The sequence below is a fragment of the Aspergillus fijiensis genome (assembly GCF_003184825.1).
Source record: "Aspergillus fijiensis CBS 313.89 unplaced genomic scaffold BO72scaffold_1, whole genome shotgun sequence".
Taxonomy (NCBI): Eukaryota; Fungi; Ascomycota; class Eurotiomycetes; order Eurotiales; family Aspergillaceae; genus Aspergillus; species Aspergillus fijiensis.
In genome coordinates, this window is record NW_024468977.1 from 733,887 (window position 1) to 750,809 (window position 16,923).

General features: G+C 54.0%; 5 protein-coding genes across 5 annotated transcripts; 3 read left to right on the plus strand and 2 right to left on the minus strand.

Annotated features, from left to right (window-relative positions):
- Positions 1-361: 361 nt before the first annotated feature.
- On the plus strand, positions 362-4,728 carry BO72DRAFT_8686 (C2 domain protein). Its single transcript, XM_040950783.1, has 5 exons — positions 362-995; positions 1,056-1,091; positions 1,144-1,518; positions 1,578-3,065; positions 3,120-4,728. Exons 1-5 carry the CDS (start codon positions 684-686, stop codon positions 4,683-4,685), a joined length of 3,777 nt encoding a protein of 1,258 aa, XP_040806744.1. The 5' UTR covers positions 362-683; the 3' UTR covers positions 4,686-4,728.
- A 1,828-nt stretch (positions 4,729-6,556) lies between these two features.
- On the minus strand, positions 6,557-7,690 carry BO72DRAFT_491224 (uncharacterized protein; the record flags this gene model as incomplete). The annotated part of the gene is made up of 1 exon (XM_040948174.1): positions 6,557-7,690. The coding sequence occupies one exon, from the start codon at positions 7,688-7,690 to the stop codon at positions 6,557-6,559; it is 1,134 nt and encodes a 377-aa protein (XP_040806745.1).
- Positions 7,691-9,487: 1,797 nt separating this feature from the next.
- BO72DRAFT_491225 (putative DNA polymerase iota) lies at positions 9,488-11,454 on the plus strand (the record flags this gene model as incomplete). Its single annotated transcript, XM_040948175.1, has 3 exons — positions 9,488-9,535; positions 9,626-9,913; positions 10,000-11,454. The coding sequence occupies 3 exons, from the start codon at positions 9,488-9,490 to the stop codon at positions 11,452-11,454; spliced, it is 1,791 nt and encodes a 596-aa protein (XP_040806746.1).
- Positions 11,455-12,437: 983 nt separating this feature from the next.
- admB (ADAM family of metalloprotease ADM-B) lies at positions 12,438-14,889 on the plus strand (the record flags this gene model as incomplete). Its single annotated transcript, XM_040940784.1, has 2 exons — positions 12,438-12,507; positions 12,563-14,889. The coding sequence occupies 2 exons, from the start codon at positions 12,438-12,440 to the stop codon at positions 14,887-14,889; spliced, it is 2,397 nt and encodes a 798-aa protein (XP_040806747.1).
- A 372-nt stretch (positions 14,890-15,261) lies between these two features.
- cdc31 (putative cell division control protein Cdc31) lies at positions 15,262-16,869 on the minus strand. The gene is made up of 2 exons (XM_040949784.1): positions 16,256-16,869; positions 15,262-16,144 (listed from the first exon to the last, which is right to left on the minus strand). Exons 1-2 carry the CDS (start codon positions 16,610-16,612, stop codon positions 15,626-15,628), a joined length of 876 nt encoding a protein of 291 aa, XP_040806748.1. The 5' UTR covers positions 16,613-16,869; the 3' UTR covers positions 15,262-15,625.
- Positions 16,870-16,923: the final 54 nt, after the last annotated feature.

The window sequence follows — 16,923 nt, forward strand, 5'->3', positions numbered from 1 at the left end:
TCCTATCGTCTCTCGATGGTCTGTACCTATATTCTATAACCAGTATCGGTGTATAGCAGCGCATGAGACCTCAGTGCGCTCTCAATCTCGTAGTACCATGAGTTCTAATCAACTCACTCCTCAAAGGTTCTCTACTACTCGACCGGAGGCAGTCCGCTCTCGCGCCAAGCCCAGCCTTCCGCCGAGAGCCATGACGGAGCAAGAGAGACACTTCCAGGTAAACAACCAAGGTACGGAGTAGAGAGCTGTCAATCACTACCACCACCAGTCACCACAGTGAATGGAGACTGATCTGGATCCCCCCCGGGAAGGTGGGCACTGCACTGCAGTAAGGCTGGTCTTCCCCAAAATATCCAGCATATGCCCGGACGCGTCGCCCATCGATTGGCTGATCGGCCTTGGCTGCTTCTCTCCACTATGACGTAGTGCAGCACGAAGGTGACTTCACCTCTTCACCACCGTCGATTGCTACTCTTCGTTGAATTTACCTTGGTTTCTCTTCCTCATTGCATTTCGACTCTATATCTCCTCTACTCTAGGTTCAATCACCCACAGGTCCTAGCTGGAATAAGCTAGGGGATGACAGCCTGGAACTACCCTCCTCTTATCTCATCCGCAATTCCTGATTGATCCGCGCTTCCAGACAATAGAGCACACAAAGAGCAAAAGCAAGACACGCGACCATGGCCCAGGCTACCAGCGGGAGGGAATCTCCCAAAACCCATCGCATGGGAGAACACTGGAGCGGGGGCAATCCGGTCCCGACCATCAGCCATTTCATGGACCGTTTGGAGCATGACAAGCAGGAACGCAAGGCTCATGAAGAGGCCCTGGCGGCCAGGAAGCGGGAGCGCGAGGCTCAGAACCAGGAGATGCCTCACAAGCCCCGGGAGACCACCGGAAAGACGCGCATGGTTACCGATCCTACCACGGGCAAGGAAATCGAGGTGGAAGACTTGGATGAAGACTCAATGGATGCGGTGAAAGATCCCAAGGTATGTCTCCCTTGCACGGTTAGCAAAGGTGAGGAAACGTCTCTCTAACTTCTGTTACAGCTCGTAGTCCCTAATGCCAACCTCGGAAAACCAACGGTGAGTTACGCCCCAATTGCAGCGGAGGATGCAAATACTGATACCAGTGCAGGAGGTCAAAACCGCCCCAGACCAGAGCCTTTCACAATATAAGGAAAATCAGGATATCACCGCACCGCCAGATCCCATCGCAGAGGGCACCACCTCCGATGTTCCTATCCATGGCGAGAAAACCAACGTTCTGTTCCACCCCACCCCTACGGTCACCTATAAGCCGATGTTCGATCAGCTGGAACGACGAGGAATTGGACTATGTCTGGGTATAGTGGCGGGTATTGTCTTCCTGGGTCGGATCTTCAATGGATCGCTGTGGGGTCTACTTCCCCTCAGTTTCTGCATCGCGAGCGGTGTGTGGCTGTGGGTGCAAGAGGTGATTCGCAGTGGCCGGGAAATGGAATGGAGCAGTGAGCAGATCCGGGGCCAAATGGTACGAGAACGTTCGCATCCGTATAGTGTCAAGCGGACATACTAACTCGAGAGGACCAGGCGACCGCCAACCTTCTTCCGGAATCCGTTGAATGGCTGAACTCGTTCCTTGGGGTGTTCTGGGGTTTGATCAATCCCGAAATGCTATCTCCCGTCGCCGACACCATTGAAGACATCATGCAAGCGTCGGCGCCGGGGGTGGTCGAGAATGTCCGCATCGCAGAGATTGACCAGGGCAACAACCCGATTCGGATTTTGAGTCTTCGCGCACTGCCCGATGATCATGTGAAGCAGCTCAAGGAACAAGTGCACGAGGAGAATGTAAAGAATAAAGACCCCCAGGAAGCTGCCGCCGCAGAGGAAGGTGGCGACTATTACAATATCGAAGCATCCTTTGCCTACCATGCCAAGCCAAGTGGTCAGACTACTTCGTCCAAGGCGCGCAACATGCACATGCAGATTGTGTTCTACCTCGGAGTCAAAGGCCTCTTTGGAGTACCGTTCCCTGTCTTTGTGGAATTGACTGAGTTGGTGGGCACTGTGCGTGCAAGATTTCAGATGATGCCAGAGGCTCCCTTTGTGAAGGACGTGACGTTCAGCTTGGTTGGCCTCCCACACGTCAAGGCTGGATGTATGCCAATGGTCAAAGGAGGAGTGAACATTCTCAACCTGCCCTTGATCTCCAACTTTGTCAACTATGCCATTGCCACAGCCGCCGGTCTGTTCGCAGCCCCCAAGTCTATGACCATGGATCTTAGCATGCTGCTCAAGGGGGACGATATCGTCAAGGAGACGCAGGCCTTGGGTGTCATGTGGGTGCGTATCCACCGCGCAATCGGTCTGAGCAAGCAAGATCGGCGTGGCAGCTACGGTGGTGGCAGCGACCCTTATATCAACCTGTCTTTCTCGAAGTATGGCAAGCCCATGTACTGCACCCGTGTGATAACAGACGACCTGAACCCAGTCTGGGAGGAAACTGCCGCCTTGCTGGTTACTCCTGAGCTTATCAAGGCGGATGAAAGTCTGAGCGTTGAACTCTGGGACTCGGACCGCACGACTGCCGATGACATTGTCGGCAAGGTGGAACTTCCGATTCGGAAGATGATCCAGCATCCAGGCAAGATGTATGCGCAGGTTTCCAAACTACAGGGTCTGAACGAAGGCAGCGAGATGCCGGGAGAGCTGCACTGGGAAGTGGGCTTTTTCGGCAAACCGAAACTCAGGGCTGAGCTGCGCACCGACGGCAAGAAGAAGGACCTTCCCGAGCAATTCAGAGATGTTCAGGAATTCCAGGACGAGAAGGGCGTCATTAGCAGCGAGGAGGAGGACGCCATCACTCACACTCCTCCTGATCCGTTGTGGCCCAGCGGTATCATTAGCATTATCGTCCATCAGATCGTCAACCTGGAGATCAACAATGTCAAGGGTAGCGAGGGCAACCGCAAGGGTCGCGAGTACGAGCCAGCCAAACCGTATGGCGACAACACCGAGGAAGAGGGCAGTCACCTGCCCACGAGCTATTGCAAGATTATTCTCAACGACGAGCTGGTATGATTTTGACCATCGAAAAACCCCTATAAACCATTGACTAAGAAACTCCAGATCTACCGCACGCGCGCCAAAGCCTTGAGCTCCAAGCCCATTTTCAACGCCGGAACCGAGCGATTCATTCGTGATTGGCGATCCGCATTTGTGACCGTCGGTGTGCGTGACCAGCGTTACCGCCAGCACGATCCCATCCTGGGCGTCGTGCCTCTTAAGATCTCCGACCTCCTGCAAACCAGCTCCCAAGTGACTAGATGGTACCCTCTCGATGGCGGGATCGGATTCGGACGCATCCGCATCTCCATTCTGTTCCGCTCCGTCGAGACTCGTCTCCCACCTCAAATGCTAGGCTGGGACGTAGGCACCTTCGAATTCGTCTCCGAGAAGCTCACCACTGTGAACTTCAATCAACGCTGCAAGATCAAGCTCCGCACCGGTGGCAGTAGCGGCAAGATCACCAAGCACGTTTGCTCCGTTGACGAGAACAACAACCTCAGCTTCGACCTTTCGGATGAGAACTTCCGCCGCAGCCTCCGTCTTCCCGTCAAGCATCGCTACCGCTCTCCCGTAGTCTTCGAATTCCACGCCCAAAAGAAGCATCACGCCACCGGATACTCCGTCTTCTGGCTGCAGCACCTGGTGGACAACGAAAGCACCGAGATCGACATCCCCATCTGGTCGACCAAGAACGGCAAGCGGCTCACGCAGAACTACATCACCGAGCAAAACTGGGAGGCGAAGAAGTCGCCCGGCCTGGAAGACCTTCACGAGATCGGCCGCCTGCGCTTCACCGGCCGCTTCACGCCGGGCATTGACGATTCGCACGAGCGGTTCGTGGTCGACAGCAACTCGCGCGAGACCTTCGAGACATGGGAAGCGTGCATCGCCGAGGGGGTGCGCTCGCCGCACATCTCCGCCTCGGTGCCCGAAGAAGTGGAAGAGTTGCACGAGCAGTCCCTCTTGGACGGCCGCGACATCCTCAAGCACGCGGACCCCCGGGAGCGCAAGCGCTGGCTCGACAAGCAAGGGTACGACTGGAGCGGCGCCTTCGGCCAGGACCCCAGTGCCTTCCTCAACGAGCACGGCAAACAGGTCGCTGAACCAGGCAGAGAGACCCCGCCGCACGATCCGCACAACCCCCCGCGCGTCGAGGCGACAGCCTACGGGACCATGCACGCGGAGGAGAATACCAAGACTCACCCAGGCAGTTCCTCTTCCTCTGAGAGCGAATCCGATGACGACGGGGACCATGAGATCAACAACTCCCTGCAACCGCAACAGCAGCAACGCGCTCTGGGCAACAGCAGCATTACTGCCAACAATAACGACGACAACTTCGACGTCAACAACAACCTCCGTCGCTCGTCCGACAACTATACCAACACCACCGCGACGGCCAGCACGAGCAGCGGGCCCAGTCGCTCCAGCACCAACGAGGTCCTCCGCAAGGCGGAGCAGCGCAGCGAACAGCGCCAGCAGCGGGGGATGATGCAGTGGCGCCCCGTCCGCAACGCGGTGTTCGCGCGCGACGAGACCAAGTATGCTTTACGGAAAATGAAGATGAAGTTCACGGGGGATTTGTCGGGTCGGGAGCCGGACATTGAGACCGAGACGGGTAATTGACGGGTCGTACTGTACAATCTCTACTTGTTTCTTTTGCGTTGACCATTTACTTGTGCTCGTATAGTATGGAGTTAAGGGATTGGTATTAATCAATGAGAACACGACTATGGTTATAACTTGAAGGCATACGCAGTTTAGATAATAGCCAGGCTCTATGTATTTGGTGATTAGTGGGGTAGATAAATCCCTCACTAAGCATCTACATACAGTATGTACCTGGTTGGTAGCCAAGCAGAACCACCTCCGCCTATCTACCGATCAACCTTCATGCAAATGACACCCTACCTCGAAGTACTCTTCTTGGCTGTAGGTACATGCACACCCAAGATCCCACAGAACAGTTCTATTAATACATCCAACCCCCAATGGTGATAGTACCTCCCCACCCCCTTACCTTACAGCACCCACCACCGTAAATCTACCATACCGCTACAGAGTACTTGGTTCCCAACATCAGAACACCAACGTTGAGAGCCCCCAACCCCCGAATCTCAAAGTCTGTCATATCCGAAGAACGGACTATTGAACCTTCATCTCATCACCTCCGTCCCGCCGCTTTCTGGGGCTCGGTGGGTCGTGCCACTTCCCTCAGGGAAGTCCTATAACTTAACTAGGTTATCGGTGGTTTCTACCGGGGTATACAGGAGATATGTATGCTAGTTATTTATAGAGAATCCCATGGATACAGTGCAGTGAGTACTCGGTGAACCACACTACTTATCGGCGGGAGCATCAATCTCGAATGTGCAGGCAACAAACACAACACTTTCCATACACAGTGCAAGTCCACATACACCTAAGCTACAGTTTGCTGAAGGAAGGAGTGAATGTACAAGTACACTGAAAAGAAGAGAGTAGGTAGATAGATAGACACCCACACACCCACCCACACACACTCCCGGATCATTGTATCCAGCGGACCCCAACACAGTCATCGGTGGATACGCGCACTGCCCTTTCCCTTTTGCTTAGCTGTGTCACGCAAAGACCAAGTTTCTTTCCAGCCTGCACTGCACTGCACTTGGGATCCATGCAGACACACAAACACAGCGGCGTGTTACTCATAGATAGGGAGTGGGAGTGGGTTGGGTTGGGTTCCCACCAGCAGCTGAGTGGGTTGAACACAGTACAGTACAGTACGCTCCGCTCGTGATCCAGAAAAAGTTTCGATAGTAAGAGCCGCACGCAGCAAGGGCTTTTCTACGACGTAGGACCGGTCTTGTTGCTGGCCAAGAAACCAAAAACTAAAAAGAAAAGGTGCTGCCTGCGGGAGGGCGTCATTGGCACCAACCGGTACTTGCCCGGCATGCGAAATCTATATTTATACAAGCGACGGGTCTCATTTCTTTCGACCACCACGGCGTAGGTGGTGGTGGTGGTGGTGTCTCCACTTTGTGTTGCTATATTAAATCGCGGACTTGGCTGTCATGCCGTCCGTCATTTGTGGTTGAAGAAAGGGAGCGTTGGAAAAGAAATTATACAGATACTTAGTACAGTGGAAAGAAAGGGTGCGATTGTGATTAATCCTGCACAGTCATAATAGCCATTGCCATGCATGCATGCATGCATGCATGTGCGGATATTGGTTCGTATGTATTAGAAATATAAAATAAGAAAAAGAATTATATATATAGAAAGTATGATATAAAAGGGGGGCGGTCTGGGAGTTCTGGTGATGACATCATCGCACCACCGCCTTGGAAATGTCTTAGACAATCCAGGAAGATAACGTGTCCACGGACAAAAGTAAAAGAAAAATGAGCCGGGAAGGGCCGGATCCGGAATGAATGAAATCTCAAAAAGTCGTCTGCCGTCTATATGCATGAGTTCGTGATTGGAAGCGCAAGTCATCATGGTTGGTTATAGGGGTGTTATCGTGAGAGGTCGGTAGCAGGGCGTTGCGGTTCGTGAGTCGTGATCTTCATGGACTCGTCGGTTCCTTCCAGCTCAAATGCGACAGACGAACTGGGACTGGATTGCGCGTGCGAGGGAGTCGCACTCAACAACGGGGATGACTCCGTCGATGATGGTCGGGAGCCCCGGTCGGATGGGCTGGAGTCGGATCCCGAGGACGATGCTGTTGCCCCGGGTGCTGCCGCCTGTTCTTCCGGGATGGGAGGCGGCAGGAGACTGTCCCGATTCTCCAACGGTCCTAACGTCCAGCGCCATTCGCAGCGCCGCTTGGCGCGTTTGCGCACCGGCGTCTGTGGTGTCATGTCCCCCAGCTTCTCTCGCAAGGCGACCGCGCGGACCTGCCGTTCGGCCTTTTGGTGCTTTCGCTTCTTCCGTTCCACGGGCGACAGGAGGTTGTGTTTGAGAGTGGGTTGGGGTTCGTCGTCAGAGGTGTTTGTGTCGGATGATGATGATGACGATGATGAAGATGATGAGTTGTTGGCGGCGGAATCCGAATCCTCGCTGGGTGTGCTTGTGCTGGTGCTTGGTTTCGAGCGCTCTCCCTCCACGTCGTGGAGGTCCGAGTGGCGCGCAGTGTAATGGACATTTTGGATTTCCTCCTCCAACGGATAGCGGTAGCTGACTTGCTTCTTGGCCGGGAAGAACACCCGCCTCGTGGCGGGAGCGCCGGTCGTCCCGTTGGTAGCCACCGAGGTGGACCGGCGACGGCAGCTGGGCTCGAGCGGGGAGTTGCGCAGGATGCTGCGCACCCCCATGGGTAGTTGGTATGGGTTGTGGGTGGTGTAGGGTGATGAGGGCTTGCTGAACCGGTGACTGGGGAACTTTGAGGAGGGGGAGGCCGTGGCGGAGACGGGCGCAGTCACGTCGTAGGCATTCTTGAAGGTATTCCGGACGGTGGGGGATGCGGTCGAGCCGGCCACCAAAGAGAGCGACAGGCCCGTGGAGGAAGTGCCGAAAGTCAAGGGTAGGGATGATGTTTGAAGGGTGAGTTTGGGTCGGGAGGCGATCGTCGACCGGGTGTTGGTCGTTGGGGCCAAACTGCAGGCCATGTTGGAGGAAGGCTGTTGCGGGGTCATGGAGGTGGCGAGCATGGTCGACAAGGGCCCCTCTGCGATACAAGAGCAGGAGTTGCAGATGAGAGGATGGAGATCTGGTTCATGTAAGATGAGGTTGAAGAAGAAAGAGGGAAAGGATGGTTAAGAGGAAGAAGAAAATGGGTGAGAAGAAGAAGAGGAGTGCGACGTCGCCCCGCAAGTGGATGGATGGATGGATGGATGAGCGGCGCTGCAGACCGACTTCCACTGGGCTGTGATACTGAGTGGGGATGGGCTACATGCAGGGTGGGATTAGATAGATATTATTATCCTTATGTGTGTTATTGTGAGTAGTCTTGTTATGTGTTCTGGATTCAGATTCTTGTATTTAGCGTAGACATATGAGAGATACCAGATCCATCCTAATTTACAGGAATAATAATGTGACGGAAAAGAAGAGGCAAAATCGTCAGTCAGTCAGTCAGTCAGTCAAGTGCAAGTGCAAGTGCAAGTGGACTGTGGACTGTGGACACTGAACTACTGGTGGTGGGCGCTTGGACGGGCCCTATTTTAAGAACACCGGCGATCAAGCAGTACGTGCTCGTCATGATATGATGGATCTGTTGATCCCCCATATTCGGTCCTGTCACCGTGAAATGGACATTGGACAACAGTCATAGTCAATTACTAGATACTCAGTAGACTGAGTAGAATACTCGATTGAAACCCAACGACGAGTTTCATCATCTTCACCACCTAAAATTCTTCTGCTGGTGTTGTGTCTTGGATGACAACAGAGAACCGAAAACGAGTCAGACCCAAAGATGGAGTGGCGGCGATGATGGCAAAGGATTAGCCGCTGTGGAAATTAAATCACAGTCCAGACGCAGCCAGAGCAGAGCCGTCCACGTCGTATCGGCCTATCAGCAACAGCTATCGTGCCATCGAGGAGTCTAAATATAGTCAATCCCACGCCAACCCAACTAGTTTTTTCCTTTCTTTTTTTCACCTGATATTTTTTTCTCTTCTTTCTTTTTTTCCACAGGCCCATCCAGTCCATTCCGGGCCCAGTCGGGCGTGTAGACGACACGCGGCGGGCTCACTGTGAGGGTGGAGACCGGGCGATAGCGGCGTGGATAGAGAGACAAAAACGAGAGTCCAAGTGACTCCGACTCTGGTTCCTGTCACTTGGGCATGTTGGAACGGCCCTTGGCGACTCTTAGCGACTTCTGGTCCCGACCAGAATGCGGAGAGAGGATGGATGGAATACGCAAGTGATGGATGGATTGTGCAGTGACTACCTACGGACTGTAAGTTAGTGTCTTCTTTCCTGCAGCCTTTCCTTGGCTGGACTTAGCTAAGCGTCTTCGGCCGAATGCAGATTAGTCTGTGGGGAAGTCCCAAAAGGGATTAGTGCTGCTGTCACGGGAGAAGAACCAGCTGAGTCAGCCAGGGTCCACTGCGCACCAGCCACCTCTCATCTGCCAGCCACGCCCCCAGCCTCCCTCTTCCGTCTCCACCCAATCAGACCATCACTCGCCGTACTGTCAGCCTTGGAAGTTTGTTAAGTTTCATTATGAGGCAGGCATTGTGCCAGGTGTGATATCAACTACTCCATTGTGCCTGTCTGTGTCTCCATCATTCCTTCATTGCATCCTGCTGTTTATTCTTAGGAACCGGATTTGCTGCACTAGCCTATCAGCGAATGGAGTGTCCTCCACCACGCTACTGGAAGGCTGCAGCACACTAGGTATTAATCGAGCGCATGGTTGGCCGACAGTGCTGCCTGCCACCAATCTTGTTCACTGCGCTTCGAAACTCTCACTCTCAAAGGCCGTTAATCTGGGTTAGCCCATGGCCACAGCTCCATCCAGAGACGATCGTCGAATCATCTTGCACTTTGTCAGTTGACCCTACGTCCATGCCCGGGCTTCCTCCGGCTCCGTAGGATTATAGACCTCGACGACCGACTAACCTCATCTCGCATGGCAGGATTATGACTGCTTCTACGCTGCCGTCTTTGAGGTAGAGCAGCCGGTGCTGAAGTCGCTGCCGTTGGCAGTGCAGCAGAAACAGATTGTGGTAACCTGTAATTACGAAGCCCGACGGAGGGGGCTACGCAAGCTCCAACTGATCAGGGAGGCCAAACAGATCTGCCCGGACGTCGTCATTGTTCTGGGCGAGGACCTGACCCGCTTTCGCGATGCCTCCAAGCGGCTTTTCCTCTATCTGCGATCGTTTGTCTGGGGGGACAAGGTCGAACGGCTAGGCTTCGATGAGGTATGTTGGCCGGACCTCCACAGGTTCATGCACTATCTTTAGTACCACGGACTGGGCCCCCGGTAGCACTTCTAACCTGGTCATAGGTGTTCATGGACGTGACCGAGATGATCGATTACAACGCTGACCTGCTCAACCGCCATGACCTGGAACACTCGTTCTTCCATCTTGACCGGCAGGAACCCACAGTGGGTTTCTCCTACAATGCCACCCAAGTGCACGGGTCCACTTACCCTGCGGATCTGAATTTAACGGCTGTAAGTCTAAGCTCGAACGGGCAGATTTCAGGGCTCTACACGCGGCTGCTCGTGGCCTCGCACTTGGCAGGCTTTCTGCGAGGCCAACTCGAGTTCCACATGGGTTACACGGCCACAGTGGGGATCTCAACCTCCAAATTGCTAGCCAAGTTGGTAGGCAACACACATAAACCGAACAACCAGACCACCCTTCTTCCGCCGTACGACGCGAAATCAGGCGCATTGGAGAGTAATGTGGTGACCTTTCTTGATGGACATGAGATCCGGAAGATTCCTGGGTTGGGCTCCAAGCTGACTCGGAAAATCACCGCTTACCTTTCCAAAGCTGGCGCACAGGCCAGCTCAGCCACCCCCCCTCTGGCGGATGAGCCAAAGACTGTTCGCGACGTGCGACTGTATTCCAGTATGGGACCAGCCCTGCTGGACCGTATACTCGGCGGACCAGGTGCACCCCGGGATATTGGTTCGCGGGTCTGGGGCTTGCTAAATGGCGTTGACTCTGCGCCGGTTATTCCGGCGGGCGACGTGCCCACCCAGATCAGTATCGAGGACACTTATGGGCGTCTGAATACTCTGGAAGACGTTCGGAAGAAATTGGCCTCTTTGACGGCTAGTCTTCTCCGTCGCATGCGGACTGACCTGACGGAGCAGGACCTTGAGGTAGATGCAGGGCCCGATCAACTTGTCCACAGCTTGGAACCCGTGGAGAAGTCCTCGACCCGATGGCTGGCTCGTCCTCGGACACTGCGACTGTCTACGCGACTTCGGAACTCGGGTACTGAGGGTGTGCGACCGGCTCATCGGACCTCGCGCTCTGAGCCGCTCCCTGCATATGTGTTTGCCCTGGATGAAACTATCGATGCTCTGGCAGAGCGATTGGTGCATGATTCCCTGCTATCCATGTTCCGCAAATTGCACCCGGAGAAATCTGGCTGGGACCTTCAATTGATGAATGTTGCGGTGACGAACATGGTTGAAGGAGCCGGCGATAGGAAGCAGAGCAGTGGACGCGACATTGGAAAGATGTTCCAGACTCAAAGAACAGGGACCAAAGAATTTCCTGACGCACAGTATGCGGACGTGCCCATCTCAGAGACAAAGGAAACCATTGCCGAGTTTCGTCCTGAGGCCAGTCATAATGTAGATCATCCTGTGGGAGATGTGGCGTGGGAGGAAAGCGATGAGGAAGAGGGCATGCTCTGCATAGCCTGTGATATCTGTGGTGCCTCGATTCCTCATTTTGCGCGCGAGGCGCATGTTTTATATCACGCAGCTCCGGATTGATATCCTTTGGGATAAAGCATAAGGAAGTGATTCATTGCCATGGAGACGATGTCATCATGTGTGCATTGATTCGTAGGTATGATTCAAACATTTTGTAAGCGTTTTTCTATAACATTTGCAGTGACTGCAGATGATATCCCCAGCCAAGGGACATAGCCGGATGTCATCATCATAAAAAGAGAAAAATGATAAGATATGAATTGAAAGCATCAATGCAGCCTCCGGCGCTTACTCTGTAGACTGAGTCGAAAAAGAAGGGGGCCGGGCGGGGGCTTGGCATTGTCAACAAATCCATCTTCTTTCCGCCTGTCAATCTTCCATTCTTTCATTCTTTCAATTCTTCATCATTCCTCACCCTCTCTGTTTGTTGTTTTCTTCTGTTGACGTTCGTCAGGCCTGCTGCTAGTGCTTGGAGGGCCTCAGGGATCTCTATCCGATCGGATCCGCCTCAGTCTCTTCACTATTCCATTCGTTTTTTTTGTTGTTCTTCCTGCCATTTCCCCCGCCAAGGCTGCTGCGCCTCTGCGGGCCAAGAGAGAGACTCCCTCGGCTTCTGTGAAAGTGAGAGAAAAGACCCTGATCGTCTTTCTCCCGCCACAGGGTCTTGTAACAGACCATATCAGACCCTTATCCGTTCGTTGTGCACTGGCTGCATACGGCGTCATCTCTCCATTGTCTGCCAACCAACCAAGCAAGAAATTGTGCTGTCGCTTCAATCAATTACAACCGATCCCTTGGCATAGATACAGGAGTGGATTTGAAACCCCCCCCCCCCATCTTTAATAACGGGTCGCAGTGATCATCCAAACCATTGTCTCACGCTTGGCGGCTGCCTGATGTTTTGCTTAGAAAGACTCCGGGGGAATTAGATCTGACTTCTTCTCCTTACCGCTGCTGTCATCTGCTATTGTTTTTGCAAATCACTCGTTTACATTCCACTTTCCGCTCGTTTTGCTGGCCGTGAAGTCCAGTCGTTGGCGGCCATGAGGGTCTTCTCTTACTCCCTCCCGTTGATTGCAAGCGCAATATCCCTTTTTGCTTGCGATGTGCAAGGTTGGTTCTATTTCCCCTGGAGATTTGTGTCAATTTAACTCACTTGTCAACGCAGCCCGGTCGCAGTCACCCAACACCATTCAGCACATCTCGACATTAGACCACCCGACAATACAGACACCCTCGCATCAGGTTGATCATCTGACACACTTCGACATCACCTTCAACCTCCGTGACAAGAATCAACGAGTCAAGCTCGAACTGGAGCCGAATCATGACATTCTGGCGGACGATGCATATGTACAATACCTCGATGCCGATGGGAATGTCCGACGAGCGGAACCCATCTCTCGCCAAGATCACAAAGTCTTCAAGGGAAGGAGTCTAATCGGCCGGGGTCAGGGCATGTGGGATCCAGTCGGATCGGCTAGAGTCTATCTCAAGCATGACGGTGACCAGCCCCTTTTCGAAGGCGTATTCAGTGTGCATGGGGACAACCACCACGTGGAGTTGAAGTCGACCTACCTCCAGAAGAAACGCAAGCAGGATGCCGATATTGTCGACACCAAGGGCGAATACATGGTCGTCTACCGCGACTCGGATATGTATCGCGTCCACACAGAGCTAAAGCGATCGGTGCTGGGATCAACATCATGTCAAGCTGATCAGTTGGACTTCAATGTCGATCCAAATCACCCGGTTCTTTCATCCTATCAAATGGATGTGGATTCAGATCGTTGGGGAGTCATGTCGATGAATTCCTTGTTCGGATTGAGCAAGCGGCAGTCGGATACCGGCAGCGTCTCTGGAAACTCAGGGACCGTGAATTTGGCGTCGACCATAGGTGACACTTCGGGCTGCCCCAACACAAAACAAGTGGCCTTGATCGGAGTTGCTACGGACTGCTCATTCACAGGCTCCTTCAAGAATGAGACTGCAGCGAAGCAATGGGTGATTAGCACAGTCAACAGTGCTTCCAGCGTTTATGAGAAGTCTTTCAATGTCTCGATTGGCCTGCGGAATTTGACTATCTCGGAGAGTTCTTGCCCTGAGAACCCACCCGCAGCTACTGCATGGAACATGCCCTGTTCGAGCGGTAATCTCACCTCCCGTTTGAATCTGTTCTCCGAGTGGCGCGGCCAGCATAGTGACTCCAACGCGTATTGGACTCTCTTCAGTGACTGTCCGACCGGCAGCGAAGTCGGCGTGTCTTGGTTGGGACAGCTGTGCAATGCGGATGTGACTACTAGCGGCGACAACTCCGTCAGTGGTGCCAATGTCGTCGTCCGCTCCTCTGGCGGCGGTTGGCAAATTTTCGCCCATGAGACCGGCCACACATTCGGTGCGGTGCATGACTGCGACTCTGACACTTGTTCGCAAAATCTCGAGTCCTCATCGCAATGCTGCCCGTTGACATCCAAGACATGTGATGCCAGCGGCAAGTATATCATGAACCCCACGACGGGGACTGACATTAGCTCGTTTTCAGAGTGCACGATCGGAAATATCTGCTCCGCCATTGGCCGTAACAGTGTCAAGTCGAGCTGTCTCTCGGCGAACCGCGGCGTCACTACCTATACAGGTAGTCAGTGCGGGAACGGAATTGTCGAGGAAGGCGAGGACTGTGATTGCGGTGGTGAAGCTGGCTGCGGCGACAACAAGTGCTGCAATCCCACTACATGCAAGTTTACGTCGGGATCCGTCTGTGATGATTCTAACGACAGCTGCTGCTCGTCATGCCAATATGCTTCTGCGGGCACGGTTTGCCGGGCCAGCCGGAGCGAATGTGACTTGGCCGAGACATGCAGCGGCAACTCCAGCTCATGTCCTTCGGACTCGTACAAAGATGATGGCACCAGTTGTGGGAGTAGCGGATCTGGCCTGAAGTGTGCCAGTGGCCAATGCACCAGCCGCGACTATCAATGCCGCAGTGTGATGGGCAGCGTCCTACACGAGAACAACACGTACGCTTGCTCGGCATATAGCTCTTCGTGCGAGCTGATTTGCAGCTCCAACTCAATCTCATTCGGTGGTCAGTGCGTGGGATTCAACCAGAATTTCCTGGATGGAACTCCTTGTGGTAGTGGCGGCTACTGCAGCAACGGAGACTGCAAGGGACAAAATGTCAAATCGTGGATCAACGACCACAAGGCCATCGTAATTGGTGTCGCCTGTGCAGTGGGAGGCTTGTTGCTCCTTGGCCTGCTTTCCTGCTTGGTTCGTCGCTGTCGTCAACCACGCCCCATGGCTCGACCTGCGCCCCGACCTCCCTACGGGCCCTGGAACGGGCCTATGGCTCCGCCTCCGCCAATGAATCAATGGCCGAACAATGCCCCGGCTCAGGGATACCAGGGCTTGTCCTCGCCTCCGCCGCCGTATCCCGGACCTGGACCAGCCGGACCACAATACCCGCAATATCCGCCCCAAGGGCGCTATGCATGATTTTGCTTTCTTTCTGCCACGCACGTAGAACGTGCATGTACACGAGCGCTGCATGATGAGCATTGTAGACTCATATTTGTGACACTTGCTTCTTTTCATTTTGGGTTTGGGTGGTGTTCGGTGTTTGTCTTTGGTGTTTGTCTTTGGATGTGTGGCTATTTCATTTTCTGTTGGGGGTGCATTTTATGTTCTAGGTATCATATTGTTTATTATTTTGACCGGCTTATCATCGTCATTGTACAGTCAGGCTCGTCAATAGATATGATTGCTTTACAATTTAGTTCGACTACCGGTTTCTGTCCAACCTTGTATACCTTAGTAGGATGTAAGCTCAGTTCAACACGTTCATGCCGCTTGAAATGGATATCTTTTAGACAACTAGCCAAGTGAAACAGCAATGAGAGTACAAGAGAAGTCGACAAACGAGGAAGATACAATCGGCGCCTGCCCAATGCCCAAAACGATAGTAGAAGGGAAAAAAAAAAGACGTCAACAGCCTTTCAGCTCCGAGACCATATAACCAAACTATACAGGTGTACAGTTCCACCCACACCAACAACAACCAAGCGTTGACACAAGCAGAAGTGCTCCTCTAAAGCCTGAACCCAAACCCATGATCCCAATAGGCAAGAAGCCTCACAAGACCAACCAACCAACCTCTCGCCTCAAATATCCTAAACCTATCACTTCCACTTTACTTTAAGACTCACTCCCCCAGCCCCAAGAATTCGAGGGCCTACTGCCAACAAATACTCACAAACGCCTCCTTGGTGACACCGCCTACCCCCTCCAAATCAAACTCCTCGATCATCGCCCGCAGCTCCTCCTCCTCCAGCCCGGTCTCGCCCAGCTCCCGCGCCACGCGCCGCAGATCCTCCAGATCGATGTACCCCTTCCCACCTTCGTCGAACAGCTCGAACGCCCGCAGGATCTCGTCGCGCGGATCCCGTTCCAGAATTTTCAAGGCGGTGACGGCCTGGAAGGCGCTGAGGGGCATGAGGAGATTGGACGGGTGTTGGGGGTTGTTGTTGGTGGTGGTGGATTTCTGGAGGGGTTGCGGGGGGTTCTGCGGGGTGGGGTGGTTTTGCGATTGGGCTTGGGCTTGTTGTTGCTGGACTTGGGGCCGGGGTACGCCGTAGGTCGTGAGTAAGGAGATGAGTTCTTGTTTGGGGAGGGAGAAGCCGAGTGCGCGGAAGGCGACGCGGAGTTCGTGGTAGTCCAGGTGGCGGTCGCGGTCGAGGTCGAAGAGGGTGAACTTTTTTTGGTGGCCGGTGTTAGCATACGGGATGGATTTGGGATGGGTTTGGGTCACAGGTTGACTTGGTTTTGGGGCGGGTTGATGGGTTTGGGCGTTAAGGGTACGTACAGCTTCATTAATCTCCTCCCGCTGTTCCTCCGTTAATCGACTCAGCGGGTTCGTCGTGTCTTGGCCGTGGGCTTGCGAGTGCAGCGGCGGCGCCGGTGGTCCTCCGCTTTGCAGGTGGCTGTGCTGCGCGGCTGCGTGGCTCGCTTTGTTGCTGCTGGGGTCGTTGCTGAAGTCCCCGGCTCCTCCTAGGCCTGCGCCGCCGGGGTTGGGGATGCCGCCGCCGCCGCTGGCGAGGCCGCGGTGGCGCGAGAATGAGGACGCGCTGAAGGGGAGGGCGTTGGCGGCGTTGAGAGACCGGTCGGGTAGTTTGCCGGCGGCGTAGGAGCGCGAGCCGAAGGGTTGGGTTGAGGAGGCCATTTTCTGGTGGTGGTGTTGTTGTTGTGAGGGACCCGGTGGGTGTGGTGGTTTGGTTTGGTTTGGTCGGGGTAGAGGGCGTTGGTTCAGGCGAGGTGGTTGAGCCTCATTGCCCGTGTCTGTGTGATTCTCGGGGGTTCACAGTATTGTGTTGCTTCTGTAGGAGTTTGGGTTGGATTGGTTATTAGGGTGTGCTGTGATGTGAGGGTTATTAGGTGTTCAGGAGAATCAGGCCGCAAGAATGAATGAGAGTGTCGGAGGTGGTGGAGAAAACGCGCGGGCGATGGAGACGCGCAGCCAAGACGGGAACAAAC

Bases quoted from the DNA above. Each gene is read 5' to 3' on its own strand.
- cdc31 (XM_040949784.1), bottom strand. From the start codon at position 16,612: ATGGCCTCCTCAACCCAACCCTTCGGCTCGCGCTCCTACGCCGCCGGC. The intron at 16,145-16,255 runs GTACGTACCCTT...CACCAAAAAAAG, and splicing joins GGGAGGAGATTAATGAAGCT to TTCACCCTCTTCGACCTCGA.
- BO72DRAFT_8686 (XM_040950783.1), top strand. From the start codon at position 684: ATGGCCCAGGCTACCAGCGGGAGGGAATCTCCCAAAACCCATCGCATG. The intron at 996-1,055 runs GTATGTCTCCCT...CTTCTGTTACAG, and splicing joins ATGCGGTGAAAGATCCCAAG to CTCGTAGTCCCTAATGCCAA. The intron at 1,519-1,577 runs GTACGAGAACGT...CGAGAGGACCAG, and splicing joins AGCAGATCCGGGGCCAAATG to GCGACCGCCAACCTTCTTCC.